Source organism: Ascaphus truei, chromosome 4 (assembly GCF_040206685.1).
Source record: "Ascaphus truei isolate aAscTru1 chromosome 4, aAscTru1.hap1, whole genome shotgun sequence".
Taxonomy (NCBI): domain Eukaryota; kingdom Metazoa; phylum Chordata; class Amphibia; order Anura; family Ascaphidae; genus Ascaphus; species Ascaphus truei.
The window spans coordinates 41335689-41358498 of NC_134486.1; the positions used below are offsets into that span (position 1 = coordinate 41335689).

At 38.3% G+C, this 22810-nt stretch overlaps 1 protein-coding gene across 6 annotated transcripts in view; it reads left to right on the forward strand.

Moving 5' to 3' along the window:
* Nucleotides 1–22810, forward strand: part of USH2A (usherin) — a 942943-nt gene that overhangs the window by 741300 nt on the left and 178833 nt on the right. For 5 of the 6 annotated variants that reach the window (XM_075595608.1, XM_075595609.1, XM_075595611.1 and 2 more), the window contains 3 exons: nt 10430–10537; nt 13384–13567; nt 14438–14595. In XM_075595608.1, coding sequence (XP_075451723.1) covers nt 10430–10537; nt 13384–13567; nt 14438–14595 — 450 coding nt within the window. The remainder of the gene's footprint in view (nt 1–10429; nt 10538–13383; nt 13568–14437; nt 14596–22810) is intronic. The other variant, XM_075595610.1, reaches the window with a different exon arrangement.

The following is a 22810-nucleotide window of genomic DNA, read 5'->3' on the forward strand; positions in this document are numbered from 1 at the left end:
GAGGATCACAACTAGACCACATATACCACACCACCAACTAACCGTGAGTCTTTCTATCTCGGCGTTTCTGGAGCTCATTCTGAGCCAGCCGCTGGGAAAGACATTAGGTCATATTTTCATGCTGCTTCATATAGCAGTGTGGTGTGGATCTTATGACATTATCCTTCTAAAGGCTCACAGCACCACCCGCTTTTTTCTATTGAGCACCTAAGGGGTTAAAAAACTGTTTTTTTGACCTGTGTATGCAATGCTGAAAATGTATGTATGAGGGAATAAGTGCAGTAGATGGCTGTGCTTGGCCATAATGGTTGGTAGGAGTGACTGTGGGTGTGGGACAGTAGCCATGATCCTGGCTATTGGGGCACTTCATTTATCAGGTGAGTTTTAAGGTTGGTATTAAATCAGATGGGTTAACACCATTAGCAGGGAAAGAGGTGACAGGGAGGCGTGGGGATATCAGGTGTGTATATGGCTGGGTCCAGGATTAGGAAAGATATCCTCAGCAGCAAAGAGGAGGAGTAGAGAGAGAGAGGAGGTGAGAAGAGGATTTGTGGGGATTCTTTTTATTAAGGGGTGTAGAAGTTGTTGGGAAAGAGGTGTGTAAATGATGGTGCAGTGTATGGGCACACGCATAGGTGGAGAGAGGAAGAAATGTGGATAGAAGGAGGAGATTTCTTTGCTTTGTTTTTTGGAGGGGGTGGGCGGGGCGGGGTGGGGGGGGGGAGAGAGAGGTTTAAAATCTTGCCCACCCATTGTTCCCATCACCTAAATATGCAATGCCCCTTTTGGAAAGTGGGAGGTGTGGTTTGTATGTTACATGTATGCAGAAAATAAGTTAAAAACCCATGGAATCCTAAGTTAAAAATCCTCCTTAAATATTGGCTTTCTGTTGCTGTAAAACTTGTAAAAAGTGTGTCATAATATTTCTTATCACTTGTCAAGCTCCTGGTGAGGCTGAGTATGAATGAATAAAGACTTTACAGCGGTGACTATTGAAATCCAAATAGGGAATGCCAGCACACTGCCTTACCACTATGCTCTTGTCTATCTGCTTATTTTTAATTACAAAGAAGCGCTGGAAATAGGATCCCATAAATGCTTTGTGGGAATTGTGGTAAATGTGCTCATCATGTGAAATCCATAAATTGCTTATAATCCTCTAAAGATGTTTAAAAAAAGCATTAGGTAATTGAAGACAGGAAGTCCTCAGTTAATTATTTAGAGGTGTTATCAATGCTTTAAGTAAACTGAAGCATTTTCTGCTATCTCACGGAGTTGAATACTTCTGGGAGCCCGGGGCAGCAGCCATCATCTTCTCATATTCTCTAATGCAAACAGCACATGGCAGCTTGTCAATAAAAGACCTTTTATATCATTTATTACTGAATACTTCCACTAGCCTGTACAAAACAATTTGGATGACAGTTATGGCTTTGTTTCACTTTGTGTTACTACTACTTTATAAACGAGTTGTGGGAGGGGGTAAAAGAAAGAAAACGATGGAAATACATTTTTTGGAGCACAACAATGGCTATATTTTCAGGTTGACTGATGACAGGGCATGTAAGGTGCTTGTTTTAAATAGGCATGTACATGTCTATTCCACACTACTTTGTTCAATGAGCAGCCACTGTACCTTTTGTTTCAACATTGTCCCTCATTCCCTCTAGACTGTAAGCTCTCACAAGCAGGGCCCTCATTACCTCCCTGTATCTGTTTGTGCATGTTTGGCCTACCTCGTATTTAACTGTTTATATACATAACTGTGTACCACATTGTACTGCGCTGCGGCATATGTTGGTGCTTCACAAATAAACAATGATGATAATACCCTGTTCAGACACAAGAGACAATGATGGTCTATTTGGAGCTTAACGTTTTTTGTAATATATGAAGTTGTTACATTAGTTCTGACCTGGTTTTGAAAAGAACTTTAAAATACAACACATTTATACTTGGAAACAAAACATTGTATCATGAGAATGCAATATTGCTCAAGAAGTCAATGCTTCATTGTAGTTCACACCCTGTTTTGTGTCTGACCAATTAATTGGGTTTAAAAACATTTGGTACACAAATTATTTTTCTGTGTGTATACTGTAATTCTGATAGTGTAGTCTAAAAATGTGGGATTTACCACCATGCTACAAGATCTTTATAGTTTACAGGGCAGCTCAGAAAATGTTTGCACAATCACAGGACTCACAAGTTGGACCAGTGGAAGCTCGTGGTCTTAAGGACCAAAGTATCTCTCACTGAGCTGCAGTACTGGGCTGCACCCGATCCACTACTGGAGTTTCTTGTCCTCTTATAGAAAATAGATTTATGAATGTCTCACAGTTTGGTTTGCAAAGATTTTTTTATGATCTTTCCAAGAGATGTACAAAGCCTTTTACCCACACATAGTTCCCCATTGTGCTAAAATCCTTAGTTATAATATTATTTTGGATTTAACAATAAACACAGTGCTGTTAAAAGATGAATGTGACGAAATAGGCAGCAAGACTTCCTAACATTCAAGGGAACTGCTGCCTATCCTGTCCTAGGCACTATGGGAAAGCATAGTTAGGCACTTATTTTAAGATATGTTATGCTTAAACACATGTAAAAAAAATGCTCCTGCTCAGGGGGTTGGGACAAGAAGAGGTTAACTCTGGACTTACTCCTTATAAGAGCTATGTTCCCTTGTGCTGTGTCTGGCTTTGTATGCCTTGGTTGGGGTGGTGGGGGGGGGGGGTCCTTATAAGGGCACATCGATCCATATTTCCAACTCGTGTATATGTGCTTTTATTATGCATTTTATAAAGTACACATGGTAAGGAAGCTGTGGTAGTAAAAGTATGTACTGGAAGTGAAGAAATAAATGCACTGTAAGGTGTCTTCCCACGCCGGAAGGTGTTTCATGGCGGAAGACATTTCTATTTAGATACTGTATGCGTCTATATCCCTGGAGAATAGGGTAAAGTCCTTTGTGCTGAGCAGTGCTGTGACAGTGGTGCTAGCCATGAGCTGGTTTGCTCACACTGCTAAAGTCTGCTGTTGTCCTGAATAACAGAGGCTGTTATAGAGTCCGATTTGGTCTGACACCATACGCCATTCTTTATAAGATGCTTTAGTCTTGTCAGCCCAACCCAACAACACATTGTGCGCAGTGGGAAGCCAGCAGAATCACTTTCTGCAGTTTGTAGAGTTGTATTTGTTTTAAAATAAAGTATTTAAATTCGGTATGTCTCTGGCACTCTGGCAGATGGCACAACAAATATTTTTTGCCTCTGTTCTGTTACACCGGACCTACCTTTGTGTATATCCATCATTTAGCACCAACATGACTTCTCATACCTGTAGTAGCTCCCTCGCCCTGGCTTCCTTTAAAAGCAGGCTACTTCCACTTCCTGGCTGACAGTTTAATGTTCCTTGTGGAGCGCTCCTGAGATACCCGTGAGGTACGCTAATAACTGGATTAGGTACAGTACATGTGTGAGTAGTGAGCAGTGAGCAGCTCAAAAATATGATGTGACAGTGATGCTACTGTACTTATTTGGAGGGAGGGTGGTACATATACAGCTGGAGACAGTACTAAATTGAAAGTCTAGTCTCTCGCTCTCTCTCCTCTCTCTCCTCCCTCTCTCTCCTCTCTCGTTTGATTTTTAAAAATCTGGAAACGGATTTTGGATTAAATACAGTATGAAATCCAGGTTTGGATTTAAAAAAAATCTGTCCGGATTATATTCAATGGTGGATTTGAGTGAATCCACTTGGATGTTCTACTACCCAATTAGCAGACAGATTTTGGTGGGGACGGGACGGATTTGGCCTAAACAATCAGCGGAATTCCCGGTCATTGTAGTCCTGTAGTTCTGCTGTAATTGTATCTAATTCTATCACTCATCAGACTATTTTCTAAACTGTTTTCCAAGTAGCACACATACAGTAGTAGCAGGCTGCAGTTAGTAAATGCATAGTCAACTTTTCTAAACTGAGTAAACACCCTTAATTAAAAAACTGAAGAGAAAGGACCAAGGACTCAAAGGAAAGTTTAAACCAGTAATTGCGCTTGAGACTGAATCTTCAGCCAAAAAGAGCTGCATGACTGGGCTTTTACACCAGATATCGGCCATGGTTCCTTGATTGGCCCATTGTCTTCTTTGTAAGGGATTCCAGTGATAACTGTTTTGAGTATGGTTGTTTAAAGGAGAAGATCCTCCTGCTTAGTTTTGTACCCCCTTTATATGGGGACAATCCAGCATGCTCCATATATCTCCAACATTGCCCTAAGCCTACCTGGATTTATAGTATCTATATACTGTACAATTATATAACTATTCTCATTAATAATAGTAGATATGGATGTCTATGGAACTGCATCCCAAGTAGAGTTGAAACTACAATTAAGTGAATGCTATATTGTGATGTACTAAAATGGCAAAAAAAAACTTCCATCAGACCACAGAAAAAAATAAACACAAATACATTAGCCCCTACTGTGTTGATTTTATTCTGACACCCATAAAGCAACAATATAAATGTAATGCTGCAATACTGGTAGTTTAAAGTACATAATTTAACATATAGCTTTGTCTGTCCTCTTCTTAACCCTACTTTTGAACCACAAAGAGCTTTATGGCTCTTGGCAATGTTTCAAATGACCACAGTTGAGACTAATGGAATTATAAAAGATTTCTTTGAGTGACAGGACCATGTACAGTATTCTTTTGGACAATTTCCTTGAATATGGAGTACAATTTTGGGCACCAATCCTAAGAAAAGACATTATGGAACTAGAGAGAGTGCAGAGAAGAGCCACCAAATTAATAAAGGGGATGGACATTCTAACTTATGAGGAGAGGCTAGCTAAATTAGATTTATTTACATTAGAAAAGAGGCGTCTAAGAGGGGATATGATAACTATTTACAAATATATTCAGGGACAATACAATGAGCTTTCAAAAGAACTATTCATCCCACGGGCAGTACAAAGGACTCGGGGCCATCCCTTAAGGTTGGAGGAAAGGAAATGTCACCAGCAACAAAGAAAAGGGTTCTTTACAGTAAGGGCAGTTAAAATGTGGAATTCATTACCCATGGAGACTGTGATGGCAGATACAATAGATTTGTTTAAAAAAAGGTTGGACATCTTTTTAGATGGGAAAGGTATACAGGGATATACCAAATAAGTATACATGGGAAGGATGTTGATCCAGGGATTAATCCGATTGCCAATTCTTGGAGTCAGGAAGGAATTTATTTTTCCCCTTAATGGGGTTTTTTGTTTGCCTTCCTCTGGATCAATAAGTAAGTATAGATATAGAATAAAGTATCTGTTGTCTAAATTTAGCATAGGTTGAACTTGATGGACGTACGTCTTTTTTCAACCTCATCTACTATGTAACTATGTAACTATGTAACTATGTAACAAAATAAAGCCTACATAATAGTCTAATTGACTACATCTTTGTACGTGTAATAAAAATGTTTGCTGCCTATGTAGGAATCATTTTTAACTACAAATGATTTTATATATATATATATATATATATATATATATGTGTGTATATATATATATATTATATATATATATATATATATATATATATATATATATATATATATATATATATATTGTATGTGTGTGTAATATGAATAACGCTATATCAACTATGTATGCTGTGAGCTATTTTTTATATATATTCTTTTGATGCTAGGTGCATTTTTACAAGCATTCTTTGAGAAATGTAGTTATAATGATTCTTTTTATGGTGCTTTTCTTTAAGAGCTAGCATGACTCCCTTTAGGGGAATTCAAGTAATTGGTTGCCACAGTAATCTTTCCTAACCTGAAATGTTAAATTCTTAGCTTTGCTCCATAGCTTGCCTTACTGTGCTTTCTACATTAGGCATTTCTCTTTAAATGATTAACAAACACGTGATATGATTCATTCTGACCATTGTTGTTTTCATGCTCCCATCCTTCAGAACATTGCATTCCAAGAGAACCAAGTGCACTTTACAAATACATCACTGTATTTTTCTGCTGGGCCTGGGAGTATCTGACAACAAGTGTTTACTTTCCAATACAGAAACATGGGGCGATCATAGAAAGTTTGTCAAACCTTCCCTAGGTTACTCCATTCTTGCTAGTCATGATATCATATTTTTTATTTATGCGTGCAGATTTCCATTTAAATAGGACAGAGTGACACCACAACATAGTGTAAACAATTATAAAACACAAAGTCCATCACCACAAAACTACTTTTTAGGAAACGAAATCACTGCTTCAAGCACTTTAGAATGCAATCTGTAATCCAGTTTATTATCTGTAATCCAGTTTATTATCTGTAATCCAGTTTATTGAGTGGTGAGATTTATCATGGTTCTACAAAAGAATCGCAAATGTATTTAAATTTATTTATTCTTGAAATAAAAAATAGTAGTACCCCCAAAGTGAAAAAAGACTAATAATTTGTGCTACTAATTGTTAAGTGATATGGGAGTATATATGTGTTTAAATATAACTTATAACTTTTGACCAACCAAATTGTGAAAATGTTCGCTGTATAGCAATCTGTGAATACAAGATGAATATCAATAATAATAAAAACCTTTAACCAAAAAAGAGATTCTGCTGCTGTATAAAGTTGGATGGCTCAACATCCATTGGAACTAGTATACAAAAAGAAGAAAACACAGCGCACAACTCATAGTGAAATCAATATATTATAAACTGATTAAGTGAAAGTGGTAAAATATGCACGTACAAGAAATCAATATATTCAGGCAATACATGAATTTTGGCACATGTTACCAGCACAAATCCGTATCTGGCCAGACTGCAAAGGTATGAAGAGTAGACCAACAGCTTGGGTGATGTAATGTAATCCCAGGTGTCCTCTGTCTTGCTCAGTTACTAATCCTCTGATCTGCTAGCCGTCTGAAGCACCGTAGCTATTGCTGCTCCGAATCTCTCACAGACTCACTTCCTGGTGTGACGTCACTCGAGTTTCATCATCGGGGCTGTACGGAGGCTCCAAGGCACAAATCGGCATACAGAGACAAACGATCGTGCGTGCCAAAGTCTCAAAATGTATAGCTTGTAGCTAAGTTCATATGATAGAGGTATATGAATATACCCCTTAAATGAACACAATAATCAATATCCTACGCGTTTCGTTAAAAACAACTTTGGCAGGGACATGTCATCACCCAAGCTGTTGGTCTACTCTTCATACCTTTGCAGTCTGGCCAGATGCGGATTCGTGCTGGTAACATGTGCCAAAATTCATGTATAGCCTGAATATATTGATTTCTTGTACGTGCATATTTTACCACTTTCACTTAATCAGTTTATAATATATTGATTTCACTATGAGTTGTGCGCTGTGTTTTCTTCTTTTTGTATACTAGTACCCGCAAAGCTTACACGTAGACAGACTTGATTTGGTACTATTATATAAAATTATTTAGCACATATCTTTGTTGGATGCAGTTTCTGCTATACTCGGTTACCATACATATTCTGTATTATAGTCAAATGTCTCACAGATGGGTTTGCACCCACTGGAGCGCTCCCGCAGGCGAAATAGTGTGTTATCACCTTTTTGTGCGTGGCTGATTCAATACAATGGCTGTTTTTCCCCTGGCACATTGTGTATGTCCCACAGCAACGTGCCAGCGAGGGCAATAACATCGGCCCCATCTGTATGAGCACAAGTAATGCCTATTTTAGTATAAACTCAACGATAAGCTGAAATAGATTTCCATAGAAAAAGCATTAATAACCCATGCAAACCATGGGAATAATGCTTCCATTATATGAACCAGCATGAAACCGAATGTTTCAACATTTTAATAATATTAAAACATCGTTTGTAACATTGTAAAATATTTCAAATATATTTTTTCTGCATAATAAGGGGTATTTTTCAGTACAAGTGGAGTGACATTTTCTGCTCACATGATATGAGAATGTTCAATTTTAACAGGTTTTAGCCAATGTGCATTGCTATTAATTTACTATACTAAGTATTTCCCCTGCACTCCCCCCCTCTTTCTTTCTCTCCCACTCTCTTGCAAAAGCCCTTTCTCAGGGGCATGATGGGAGCTGGCATATCCAATGAATAGCAATGTACATCAACTTAGGTAATGTTTGGTGTCTCTTTTGCAAACTCTGCCGGCTCTGTGATTCGTTTGCAAATCTGGTGGTTCTGTGCCATTTTTAGCTCCTTCAAGTTCTGTGAAATATTTTGCTAGAAATAGAATTTGGAGGGGGGGTGGAGTAGAAAAAAAATTGTTGTGACTGTATTTGGCATCAATTTGCACATCTCTAGTGCCATCATTTTTATAAAGTTATTTAGCATCGATGCTATCACTAAGGTGGTACCATATGAATGGAGCTGGAACATTCCAAAGCAAGGGATAGACAGCTTCATAATACAGTACATTCAATAGGAACCAAACTGCTCCAAGCCAGTAACAAATTCTTTATTTAAAGTACATTTTTATGTATTACTTATATACTTTTGAGCTGTTTCATGAGGAAGCAACAAGTATTGTTAAAATAATTTTCTGTTCAAAACCACTGCCATTTTTTCTCTAGGTTTATTTCATGACATAACACAGCTACTGGTTTTAAGGCCAAATAACCCTTGAAAGCTATTCAGTAGGCTTTGTGGTATCATGGGCTGGCAACACATTTTGTTATACATTTCCATCTTCTCTTCACCTGCCTGTGACTAAAGCTGTCACTCTCTATTTCTTTCTGTGCACGCTGGTTTTTCAGAACTTCCAGCTGCCAGAAGTGGTGGGGCATAAATTCAGACATGTCCACTACCTCTATTGTGTGTGTCTTACTACACTAATTGATTTATTTTATTTTAGAGTGGTAGTGCATGGGGTTTTGATTTAGTGTAAGGGGTTGGCAGAAATGTGACTGTCACTAATTGGTGCTTGTATTTGTCCTAGAGGAAAATGCTGTGCTTTGCAAATGGGTTCACGGACTCTGTTTAGCTGGCTATAGCTCTCCTAGAAGGTCATTTAAAGATTGCATACACTGTTTTACGCAACTTCCATCCTTTTCATGGGGTGAAAAAGATGCATTATGATCACTGGGCAATTGCAATCGGATTTGGCAGTTGAAAATGTCTTTGTGGTGATCTTCAGAAGACTAATTTAATATCTATCATTTGCCTTATGGCATTCTTTTTAAACACCACCTTTGTCATTATTTTATTCAACTGATTTAGATACAGTTATAAATAATATACAGCATTGTTTCCAACAGGGTGCCTCATTGCTAGAGTCATAAGATGCATATACTGTATGTGATATCATTGTAGAATATTTAATTTTTTACATTTGTACAGTATTACCTTAAGGGAAACCCCATGTATTCCATAGGTCCACAAGCCTGTTTTCTTGAAAATGTCTCTGTCCTGTTGTCTATATTCAGCTTTCTTCCCTTTCAGTCTCAAAAGGACTTGTTCCTCCTTTCTATACAATAGCAACCCAATAGCAGAAAAATAAGTAGACATTCACTACAAGCAGCACTATTTATTGACCATAAACAGTATTATTAGGATCTTATTCAGAGACCCAATGTGGTTTCAAGTCAATGGCAGTTTTTGGCCAAGTCCTTTGTGATCAGTCACTTAGGACATCATTGAATAAAGCCTTTAGAGATCTTCAACTTCAATGGGGATTTTTCGCCCATAAACTGCTTTGGTGGATATAGAATTAGTGTTGTATTAATGATCATAAAGAGCAAGGAATGAGCAGAATAATGTGCATGATTTTAACATGTTCCATCCTGTAGATATTTGGCCTCGAAACAATGAAATATGAAGAAACAAAACTTTTGGATCGTATCGTATGTGTAAATACACATTGGATTATTTCTCTGACACTGTTTTTCCTGTTAGGTTATTTTTTAATAGTTTGTGTTGTGTCTAAGCAAAATGATTTTCTGAGGAAGTTAATCTGTTACTTCACAAGCTACTTCAACACAGTGTGAAGACAGTTTGGGGGAGATTTACTACACAGTGCCATGGACGCACTGCGTCTTTGGGTGCGACAAGATGCCTTCAGCTACCCTTGCATTTGCTAAGCATCTTGACATCTCATGGCTGCTGGTAAACGCGTTCCCACTCTATTGGGGCTATGAAGAAAACATGAGGGTTTTAAAAGCTCTTTACAGCTTAATCAGCTTCATAAAACCTCTGTATCCGGTAGTTTTGTTAGTCTAGAACTTTCATTTCCATCATCTTCTAAAAGATGTCTCAACCTGCAACAAATCTGCACTTGTAGAAGTAATTGTTTTGCAGTTTCTATAATTTTATATTATATTTCATTTGTAATCCGAATATGTTTTTCTTCCCACGATCATCTATTTGAAATGATTATAACAATGACTTCATTTTTTTTGTTTTGTTTAGGTCTGCAGCCGTATAAAAACTACAGCTTCTTGCTCACAGCCTGCACATCTGCTGGCTGCACTTCCAGTAAGCCATATTCCAGTCAAACGTTGCAAGATGCTCCCCAGGGTAATGAAAGGGCATTTCCATAATTCTTCTTGAAAACATGGTAGTTATAATTGTAACTTCCTAACTTTATCGTCGGCTGTGCATTTCGCCCTGAGCTGAGCGGGACTACATTGTTATAGAAACACTTTTCTCTGTCCTGCCTTAAGGGCAGTGATAGCTTTACTTTTATAATCCTTACTGAAAAGATGTTTCAAAAAAGGTTTACTAACCATTACAATGAAGAAATAGTACTTGAAGTTTAATCACAGATAAAACTATCAGCCAAAATTACAGTTCTTTTCCGAGGTATTAAGTCACGTTTTATTTGGTGTATTTAGTACTTAATTCCTACAATGCAGGGGCAGATTTTAGTAGAGGCAGTACAGTTATATATAAATGTTTGTTTTTTTTTTTCAAAATAGGAATCAGTTTATTTCAAGCTCCTTTCGGCAACGTTAAGATCATTTATCATTTTTGTTGCAATGCATAACATTTTACGTTGAATCAGAGATCGACTTTTTCCTTTACCTATTGAAAAATCATGGATTAATTGAAGTGTATTTCTTTTTCTGGGATTTATACATTTAGCAGCAAGATTGACTAATATATTTGGTCTTTAAAAACAATGTGCTGGGAAGATGGACATAAGTTTGCATTGCCTTTTGAGACTTACTGTAGTAGAGATGTGTACGTTTGCGAAACCAGGGGACATTTACAAAAAATGTTTTGGTGATCGGTCAGGTATACAAACAAAGACCAAGTTAATGGACCAAAAAATATTTGAATTAGCATATTTCCCAGGTTTCTCAGGTATCTCTCCACCTAGCGCATAAGTTACATTATTGGGAGGTATAATAATAATAATTCTTTGTTTTTGTATAGCGCTGCTAGTTTTACATAGCACATTACAGAGACATTTTGCAGGCACAGTTCCTGCCCCGTAGAGCTTACAATCTATGTTTTTGGTGCCTGAGGCACGGGGAGATAAAGTGACTTGCCCAAGGTCATAAGGAGCCGACACCGGGAATTGAACCAGGCTCCTGCCAGTCAGTGTCCTTACTCACTGAGCCGCTCCTTCTCTCTCAATAAATGGGAAATCTACTAAATAGGACTCTTTCATGCCCGCTCTTACCAAATGCTATTGGAAAGTATGCAGGGCACTAACAAAAAAAAAGGGGGTGATGTGCCCGGGTGCTTAGAAAATACTGAGATTCACTAGTAGCCATAGAAAGCCAGCCTGATTGCTTTCTATAATAGAGCTACAAAGACCCGTGTTGGTGCAGTTATTCAGCATCTCGAGCCACCTCCGCTCCACCACTGGCAGACTGGCCAACTCAAAAGTATGATTGTGATGTGCTGTAAATTCCGTATAAGCAATTTATGGAATAAGAGAGCTGCTTTATACAGAGATTCTACTAGAACGCAGCAACGAGAAGGCTAGTCGCCAGGCATACACCGGTATTGGAACAAAGATAGCTTGAGATGCAGAGTGACTACATTAACATTGGTCATTGGAGTTCTATACGATTATATGCGCCCCTCAGACCTGCTATTTGGGTGAGTGCAGTATCTCTATTTCTTTCATGCACCTTATTAAAGTTGTTGAAAGAAGGTAGAATATAAACTCTTCTTTCATTTTCTTTTTAAACAGTTTTGTTGGGGCAGAGTTTATGAACTCTCTCAAATGTTCCCATCTTGCAGCAGGTCATGTTTATTTACAGTAATTAACATACAGTGGTGAAGCTGTTGCAGAAGTATTGTTGCTGATTACTGTATGGTCCCAAATAAAGAGGTACAAATACATTTGGGCTTTTTTTTAAACTAAAGGACTTATTATTATTATTAATAATAAAGTTATTGATGTTTACATTTTGTTAACCAACACTGTGGAGGGGGTGATTAGTTTTTCAATAACTTTACTACTTTTTGATCCTGGCATTTTAAGTGGACTTTGCATTTTCTTGAGCTACGTCAAACCTACTCTTCATTAATACATGCTTTATATGTAACTAGACAAGAATGAGAAACGCATTGTAGACACAGTATCTACATAGCGGAATATTTTTAAGATGTTTGTATTCAAATAGATAACATACATATATAATAACGTACAATATTTCTATATAAAATAATATATTAAACATTTTAAAAGGAGGTATGGTTATACATATGGTATGATTTAAATAAAAACTATTTCGTAATAGAAGCAATGATTACGTAAATACAATACTCTGTTTTTATTCACCCTGGATTTTTTGTCACTCTCCTTTTTTTACTCACCAATTCCTAATTAATGCGAGTGATATTTGTGTGATAATCTTACACTTCTCTCACTACATTATCCATGTTTATTTATACACCTTTTATGGGAAAATCACCATTATTGCCCATTGCAATAGAATCTCATTACAATTGTGATGATATTGTTAATACCATGTAAAACGGGGATCTCCTGGTGTCGAGCCCCAAAACTATGATTCCACCAAAAACCAAGACCAGTCAGCGATCCAATCAGAAACACTAACTGAAGAAATGCAAAAGTACTATATTTCTGCCATGTTTCAATTAAAGTTAACTGGCAAACATGCTGCAATACTTATTTTCCTCCCCAAAGTACTCAACCCATATGCTTTGGGAACTTTAATCATTAATATCTTGGGAAACAGAAAAATAAAGAAATCATTGGGTTTGCGCCTTTAAGCTTAAGTCTAGAGTATGTTGGATTGGCTATTTGCACTAATTCTGTGCTTCACTGTAATTAGTGTTTTACATATAACCAATAGTTAGTTTAAATGTTTCTATTAAATATTATATAAAATAGAAGAATATTACTAAACTACTAATGGCAGTGATTGCTTATTTTGTAGGAGTGTGGTCAAAGCCCTGTCACGTCATAATCAATGCAACAGCGCTGGAACTATATTGGAGGGAACCAGAGATGCCCAATGGGATTATTTCTCAGTACAGACTGATACGGAACAAGGCAGTCATTTCCACTATAAGTGGTGAATATCTGAGTTTCACTGATGTTGGCCTGCAGCCCAACAGCAGGTAATGTTAATGATCTATATTAAGCTTTCAAGCAATGATTAACAATGATATTTTATCTGGGCACGCTACAAACAAGACTTTTACTTCCTCTTTTTAAAAGGGAAAAATCATTATTACTTAATCATTAAAAGGCATTGACAAAAACCCTTACAAGAGCTTTGTCATTGCACATATTAAAGAGACTTGTATTGACTGTGGTACCTTAACTGCAATTCACAAATAAAACCAGATCACCCATAAAAAAAAGAAACAAAGCTTTGTTTTGTAACTTGAAAAGTGCAAACTTTAGGAAGTGGTTTTTCTATTCCATTTCAAAGATAAACACACTGTTAATGCAGAGAAAGATTGATTAAAAAAATTATATATATACAGCTCGACCCCCTTATAACGCTGTGCTTGGGGTCCAAAGAATCACATCGTGTTATAGGTGGATCGCGTTAGAAATAATGTACAATTGTATGCATTGTACAATAAAGTATTTAAGATACCAATAATCGTGTTGTAAAGTATTCATAAATATGACAATTGAGAGCCACGCTTGCATCGTGTTATAAGCGGATTCGCGTTGTAACGGATCGCGCTATAACGGGGTGAAGCTGTATATATTTTTTTAAGTACCTGTTCGTTAGATAACCAATAGTTCGTATCATTTAGCTATTCAAATACTGTAAAATTAAAGTTAGGGGGAGATTTTGTGTAATTTGACTCCAATTTATAACATGTTTGCAATGATAAAAATGTGTACTGTGTTTATACTGTATATGTCAGCGTTATTTTTCTTTGGCGGATATTCTGAATAAGTGCTCCTAGGGCTATGCTACAGGAGCTGTTTGACTGCTTCTTTTAATATACTGTATTTGTGTTGCTTAGGTATTTTTACCAATTGGAAGCCAGCACGGTAGCTGGAAGTAATACTAGTGACATCTATGTGATTCAAACACCAGTTGCAACACCAGAGGAAATCCATGATCCATACAATATCACAGTGATTGGACCATATTCAATATTTATAGCTTGGGATATTCCAGGTAAAGGAGTCATTTATTTTATATTGATTCATGTTAAAGTTCTAAACTAAAATCTATTTTGAAGTTTAATGCAGCAGTCCATGTGGCTGTCCCCCCCCCCCCCACCTTTTATATGTGCATCAATACAATCCACGCAATGATAAGTCATTAGCTAAGTTGCCGATCGATCCATTCTTCTGTGATCAATCGGCGAAGATTCGGCTCGGGGGTTCACTAAATGGCTGTCAGTGCAGCAGAAAAGTACCGAAGACGCAAAGTTCTGTGGGGAAAATCTTGTGACCAGGCAGTCACTAGATACAATTGGTGCACTGCTAGAGAGTGAGGGGGGCTCAAAAAGGGGTGTGACAGAGCTTGTTTCAGAAGAGGAAGGGGATGTGGCATTGTAAATAGTTGCTATAGAAACAAAAAATGCTTCTTACATAATACATTAAAAATGTAATTCAGAGGTTTTTTTTTAAAAATGCTACAAGTATTTTCTTATAGTATAGAACCAATTTTTTTTTTTTAAAGCAGCACACATGTATGTTGGTTATTGCTTTGTCTGTAGCTTTAATATTTATATCTGCTGCTACACTGTATATTGTGACAATGTTCTAATTAATTTTACATGATTGTGTGCTTATACTGTATACTGGTGTTATTCATGATTCGTGTTATTGAAATAGAATATTAGTAATATTGGGGCCTATTTATGAAACTACAAGAATGTTGTTTATGTGTACACATGTGAAACATATCTTGCTGAATTCATGACAGTTCCAGAATTATAGCAAAAAAAATCTGCACGCAGGAAGAAAAATGTAACAGAGTCACTTGGACATTCAAAAGTTTTTATTTGCAGCACAAAAAAAGCACAACATTTTGGGGAAACAATCCTGTTGATCAGGTGCAGTGGAAGGACTGTTTCCCCTAAACGTTGTGCTATTTTGCTGCAGATACATTTAGAGTCCAAATGAGTCAGTTAAACCAGGGGTGCGCAAACTGGGGTGTGTGCCCCCCAGTGGGAGGCACGGCGGTTACAGAGATCCAGTGCTCTTCCACAGGGCATTTAAATTAAATTTCGGGGGACCGTGCAAGGCCTCTGTAACTAACTTACCTTGGCTTCCAGTGATGTGTCGTCATGGTAACCCACCAAGAAAAAAAGGGAATATCGGCGCCAATAATTGATTGTCATTTAAAGAAAATCCAAACCATGACAGTGTGCAGTCCAACTGAAGTCCTTAAATAGGTTGATGGTATGGAAGTGAGCTGACAAATCTCATCAGAATGCAGTGCAATATAAAAGGGGAAAAGAAAAGAAACAGATTATGGTGCAGTATGTCAATGCAAACATAAAAGCATGAACAGACTAACAACACATGACAAACAGAACAGATGAAAACAACACTAGCAAGGCTAAATAATGATTAAAAAAGCTATTTATTAAACAACTACTACAGTATAGCTGGGTGTTGGAGGGTGGCTGGCACACACCAATCCGGAGAGAAAAAATTGTAACCCTACTCACACGATTTTAGATGTATACAGGCAGTGGAACTGGATTCACATAGATGTTATGCCAAAGATGGCGACCGGAGCTCTCTCATGGGTGTCTCTACGTGGAGGGGATGGTAGGTTGGAGCGCACGAGTCACTCGAACTCCAGGGCTTCCGGGCGGATGTGACGTCACGCCCTAAGGTACTCCCGATTTCCCTCTCTCACTTCTCGTCCCCCACGTCTCAAACTGCTGCTGTGCAACGTCCTCCACAGACCAAAACTCAGCTTCTAAGATACAAAGAATCTTCCCGACGCGTTTCGTGCGCATGCGCGCACTTCTTCAAGGGATGTGACTACCCCTAGAGCTTCATGGTATATATACACCCAGTCCATGCTTTCAATTGGCTAATTAAATGGTCAGAATTATCTTTAACCTCATAATTGCCAAAATCAGGGTAGCACAAGAACAAGCCTAGCTAGATACATGACAATGAACAACAAATGACAACATTAATATATACAAACAATAAAACATTAAAAACATGAAATATATGGAAAAAATGAAAACATTAAAAATAAATAAATAAAGAATGCAGCTCTCCTAGAATAATCTCAATATATTATAAAAAGGCCTTGAGTTCAAAGTCTATGTTCAACTCTCTCGGAGACATTCTGCCGGAAGCATACTGGATTTATGAATTGAGAACACCAATAGCCTGACACCGCAAACCTGTAGGGTTTTTGTTATGACACAGAAGAAAATGGTGAGAGACACTATGTGTGACCAGTCCCTTTCTGATATTATATATGTGCTCATAAATACGTCTCTTAAAAGTTCTCCCTGTTCTGCCAATATACTGCAGGCCGCAAGGGCCTTGAAGCAAGTATATAACAAATGTTGATTGGCAGTTTATAAATGTTTTAATGGGATAGCTCCTAGAGGTGACGGTGGATGTAAAATGTCTAGCATTCATACTAAAGGAACAGGCCACACATTTCGCACAAGTAAAGAAACCCTTTAAACTCCCTGCCTGTTTCTGTTTTTGTTGCTTGACAGGGCAGCTGGGGGCTAATTTGGATTTTAGATTATTAGCCTTTGTGAATATGACGTTTGTTTTTTTTGGGAGAATATCCACCAAAACTTCATCTTTCAACAAAATGGGCCAATACTTATTTATAATTTGTTTAATCTTAGGTGCCATCTCGTTATACTGAGTAATAAATGTAACTTGCTTATTATACCTCTCTGTCGTGTCCTTTCTCTTATTATTATATTTAAGCAAAGTATCCCTTTGTATATTATTAACTTGTTCAATTGCCTCATCTATGAGGCTCTCTGGGTACTTTCTTGTAATAAATTTATTTTTTAGGTCTTTTGCCTGTGTCTTAAAAGTCTCATTTTTTAGAGCAGTTGCGTTTAAGACGCACCAACTGACCCTTCGGAATGTTCCGTAGCCACTGAGGGTTATGCTGACTATCTGCACGGACATAGTTATTAGCCTGTACTGACTTAAAAAAGGTCCTCGTGTGCAGTGTGTTATTGCTAATGTAAATGTGAAGGTCCAAAAAATCAATGTGCTCAGTGCTATAATTACAGGTGAATTTCAGGTTGTGATGATTTTGATTTAAATATGTGCAAAAAACATCCAGTGAAGTTTGGCTGCCTGACCAAACAAAAAACACATCGTCAATGTAGCGCCGCCAGAGCACAAGGTTTGCCCCTAGCGGACAGTTGTTCCAAATAAACTCCTCTTCCCAACTGTCCATAAATAGATTGGCATAACTAGGAGCAAACCTCGCGCCCATAGAGGTACCACACTTCTGAATGTAATAGTGAGAATTAAAAGTGAAATAATTGTGCGTCAAAATAAACCTAATACTATCCACCAAGAAATTCCTTTTATTAAGTGTGTAATTACTTGCCTTTTCCAACTTACGAGACACGGCTTGGCAGCCTAGTTGATGATCAATTACAGTATACAAAGATGTGACATAAGCCGTGGCTAATATATACCCAGGCTGCCATTTAAGATCGTGTAAAATTTGTAATACATGTGTCGTGTCTCGCAAATAGGATTGGACACCAGTGACAATAGGTTGAAGGTGATGGTCAATAAATTGTGAAAGATTAGAGGTGAGGGAAGAAATACCTGAAATAATAGGTCTACCAGGGGTGCAGTTAAATTTTTGTGAATTTTAGGTATTAAGTAAAATAAAGGAGTGCGGGGAAACTGAATAGACAAAAAATTGAACTCATCCTCACAAATAGCCCCACTATTTAAGACAGTAGTCAGCAGAACCCCCAATTCGGTCTTAAAATGGACCAGAGGGTCGATGGTAAGGGGGAGGTTTGTGGTCTTGTCTCCCAATAGTCTCATGGACTCCTGTATATAATAATCCTTGTCCATCACCACAATACCTCCACCCTTATCTGCGGATTTGATGACTATTGAGTCATTCTTTTCCAAACTAGAGACAGCTTCCTTCTCCTGAACATTAAAATTATCATGTTTAATTTTGTAAGTCCGACATGAATTCTCCAGATCCGTGTTGACCATCTCAACAAAGGAGCTAACCAAATGTCCCTGTGCAAACTTAGGATAGAAGGTTGAAGTTTTCTTAAAATTCCTTTGTGGTGGACTCCCCGTACTGCATACCTCACTAGATCCAATGACTTGGCTGGATACAGCATCCCTAGCAAAATATTTCTTCAGGGCTAATTTCCGTGCAAATTTATGAACATCTATAAACAAGTTAAAACTGTTAGGCCCACAGACCGGAGCAAATGTTAGACCCTTATTAAGTACCTTTTTTTCAATATCGGTGAGGGAGTAATTGCTGATATTGAATATATTAGGATATTCTATATTCTTCCTTACTCGATTTCTACCAGCACCTCCTCTCCTCCCTCTGACCCTGTCTTTCTTTTTTTGTAGTTTGGAGGAGGACGAGCTTCCACTGGTGGTTTTACAACTTCCACTTCTGGAAAAATGTGCTCTCTTTCCTTCCTCCATTCTAAAAAAGAAAAATTGGTTTTAGTGACCGGTGTGGGGAGGGGTGTATAGGAGATGCTCACTCTCAAAAACGTCATATTCACAAAGGCTAATAATCTAAAATCTAAATTAGCCCCCAGCTGCCCTGTCAAGCAACAAAAACAGAAACAGGCAGGGAGTTTAAAGGGTTTCTTTACTTGTGCGAAATGTGTGGCCTGTTCCTTTAGTATGAATGCTAGACAATTTACATCCACCGTCACCTCTAGGAGCTATCCCATTAAAACATTTATAAACTGCCAATCAACATTTTTTATACTTTCTTCAATGCCCTTGCGGCCTGCAGTATATTGGCAGAACAGGGAAAACTTTTAAGAGACGTATTTATGAGCACATATATAATATCAGAAAGGGACTGGTCACACATGGTGTCTCTCACTATTTTCTTCTTTGTCATAACAAAAACCCTACAGGTTTGCGGTGTCAGGCTATTGAGGAGGTCTGTGTCGATCCACGAGGGGGGAGTAGACTCAATCATGCCAGTATGCGGGAAGCATACTGGATTTATGAATTGAGAACACTGAGAGGATTGAACATAGACTTTGAACTCAAGGCCTTTTTATAATATATTGAGATTATTCTAGGAGAGCTGCATTCTTTATTTTTTTTTTTTTAATTTTTTAATTTTTTCTATATATTTCATGTTTTTAATGTTTTATTGTATATATATTAATGTTGTCATTTGTTGTTCATTGTCATGTATCTAGCTAGGCTTGTTCTTGTGCTACCCTGATTTTGGCAATTATGAGGTTAAAGATAATTCTGACCATTTAATTAGCCATTTGAAAGCATGGACTGGGTGTATATATACCATAAAGCCCTAGGGGTAGTCACATCCCTTGAAGAAGTGCGCGCATGCGCACGCAACGCGTCGGGAAGATTCTTTGTATCTTAGAAGCTGAGTTTTGGTCTGTGGAGGACGTTGCACAGCAGCAGTTTGAGACGTGGGGGACGAGAAGTGAGAGAGGGAAATCGGGAGTACCTTAGGGCGTGACGTCACATACGCCCGGAAGCCCTGGAGTTCGAGTGACTCGTGCGCTCCAACCTACCATCCCCTCCACGTAGAGACACCCGTGAGAGAGCTCCGGTCGCCATCTTTGGCATAACATCTATGTGAATCCATTTCCACTGCCTGTATACATCTAACATCGTGTGAGTAGGGTTACAATTTTTTCCCTCCGGATTGGTGTGTGCCAGCCACCCTCCCACACCCAGTTATAGTAGTTGTTTAATAAATAGCTTTTTTAATCATTATTTAGCCTTGCTAGTGTTGTTTTCATCTGTTCTGTTTGTCATGTGTTGTTAGTCTGTTCATGCTTTTATGTTTGCATTGACATACAGTACTGCACCATAATCTGTTTCTTTTCTTTTCCCCTTTTATATTGCACTGCATTCTGATGAGATTTGTCAGCTCACTTCCATACCATCAACCTATTTAAGGACTTCAGTTGGACTGCACACTGTCATGGTTTGGATTTTCTTTAAATGACAATCAATTATTGGCGCCGATATTCCCTTTTTTTCTGTATGCTTTTTGACTGACTGTATTGTTAGTTTTTGTCTGGCTGCCAGCATTTTTATATTTTCACCTTATAATTAATTAGATAAATAATTCACGTTTGTTCTGTAGCGCTGTTTTGCACCGTCTTTTTTTGTTAATGGTAACCCACCGTTACATGACTCCGCGGAATCATTTGATGCGGGAGCCGTGTAGTGGGGAGGGCACACAAGCAGGGGAGGAGAGCAGGCAAAGGGGCGCAGGGGGAGAAGACTGCTCACTCCTGAGTTAAACGTTTCTTTCTGCATGCAGAGAGATTATTTGCTAAAATTCTGGATATGTTTGATGGGTTTCCCTGGATTTACCCTTAATCCCGACTGGCACCTGGATAAACATCTCACTCGAGTGCTTTTACACTATTATTTTTTTATGAACATTGTATTCGTCACAGTTTTTGCCTATCCAAATCATGCAAAAATAGCATTTTGGGTCGGGATTTGGTTCTCAGCAAATCCAAGAGGTATGCAAATGAGAAATATTAACACAATTAAATATTCACATGCTATTCATTAAGCTGTGTTTTGCACTATGCATTGATATGCTAGGCCAGAAATCTTACCTTTCTCAGGCAGGCAAGATGTTGCATTTTGATGCAAGAGAGTGCATATGGTATATCTGCATACACAGTTTAAGGCATCATTTTGAATGCGCGCTTCTTTTTTAAAAACATCACACCCCAAGTTGAATAGGTTAGGTGTTTTGGAAAATATCATGATAGAGCGATACAATTAATTTTCTCTATTTCTCTCTCTCCTCAACATCCTCATTCTTGTCTGGCTGCAATAGGTGAGAAAGACAAATGATTGTACACATTTGATGCAGTAGGTGCATACAAATGAGATATGTTTGTCCTCAAAAGCCCAACTTCACTTCCTGGCAAGATTTCTAGCAGTGACTTTCCGGGCGATACACAAACTTGCAGTTTAATGAATATCCAGTGAATATGTATTTTTTGGATTTATAAAAGCATGATCCATCCAATTGCATCCGAATCAGCGATACCTGCCATTCAAGCCAATAGCAGATTTCACTGATTTTAACTCGACAACACGGATAGCACTTTAATGACTCCCGCCATCAGGTGTAAATCTCTGTTGAAAACAGAAGCATATTGGACACAGGAACGTGGCACAATGTACCCAGATGCCCGTAATAAAGAATATAATTTTGTTGCCACTAATTTGAGGTGTAGTGGGGTTTAGGGGATGTAACTAGAGATGGGAGAAATGGTCAATGGTTTTCGAATCCGCCGCAGATTAGCCAGTTCCTTTCATCGGGAGGGATCTCATTGTATATAGCAAGTTAGTGTTTAGTGAATAGATAGGATAGGGTCCCCTTTTTATTGTTTGACAGTTGGGGAAGGTGCCCAGATTAGATATGGGCCTAAAGAATGGTTCATCGCTACTCTCTGAGCTCATATGGCAGCAGCCTATGCCCAGAGGGGGCTCTGCAATGTACAGCCCCAGGGGATAGTTGGACCTTCCCCATCGTAGGGTCCATACCAGGCTCCACTACAGGTCACCACAAGGTGCATACAGTGCCTGTTAGAGGGACACTGATCGCCGACAGAGAGAGAGCAGCACATGGCCCGACAGGGGCCCTAAAGAGTTGAAGCCATACCCAAGCTGCCCAGAAGATGGTTACATTAGGTAACATGGGGAATCAAGCCTCAGCATTTCCCTAGCGGGCCGAGAGAGGGGCAGTTAAGCAAGAAAAGTTCAGACAGCACAAGGAAGAATGCATGTTATGTCTATAACAAGACCACTGTGTGTTGATGTAACAATAAAGCTGCCATTGAATTAATAAAGTTCCTGGCGGCCATCATTGCTACCGCATTGCCCAGCAGCACGAATCCAGCACCCTAAATGAGGTAAAGGAATCCTGAGTAGCCAATAATACATACATTGATGTAAACTCCCTAAGAGCAAGGCAGAGAGGGTTACATAGAAGTGTGGAGGAACATTTTTGTGCTATAGTTCTTTGGACTGTTTGGTGATGATGGCTCATTCTTTCTGCACTCTGACTACTACACACTGTAAATGGGCAGTGCCTCATTGTACCCTTTTTCTTCTAAGTATATAAAAGGTTTTGACCTGTTGTGACAATATCAGTATATAAAGGGTCATGTGAC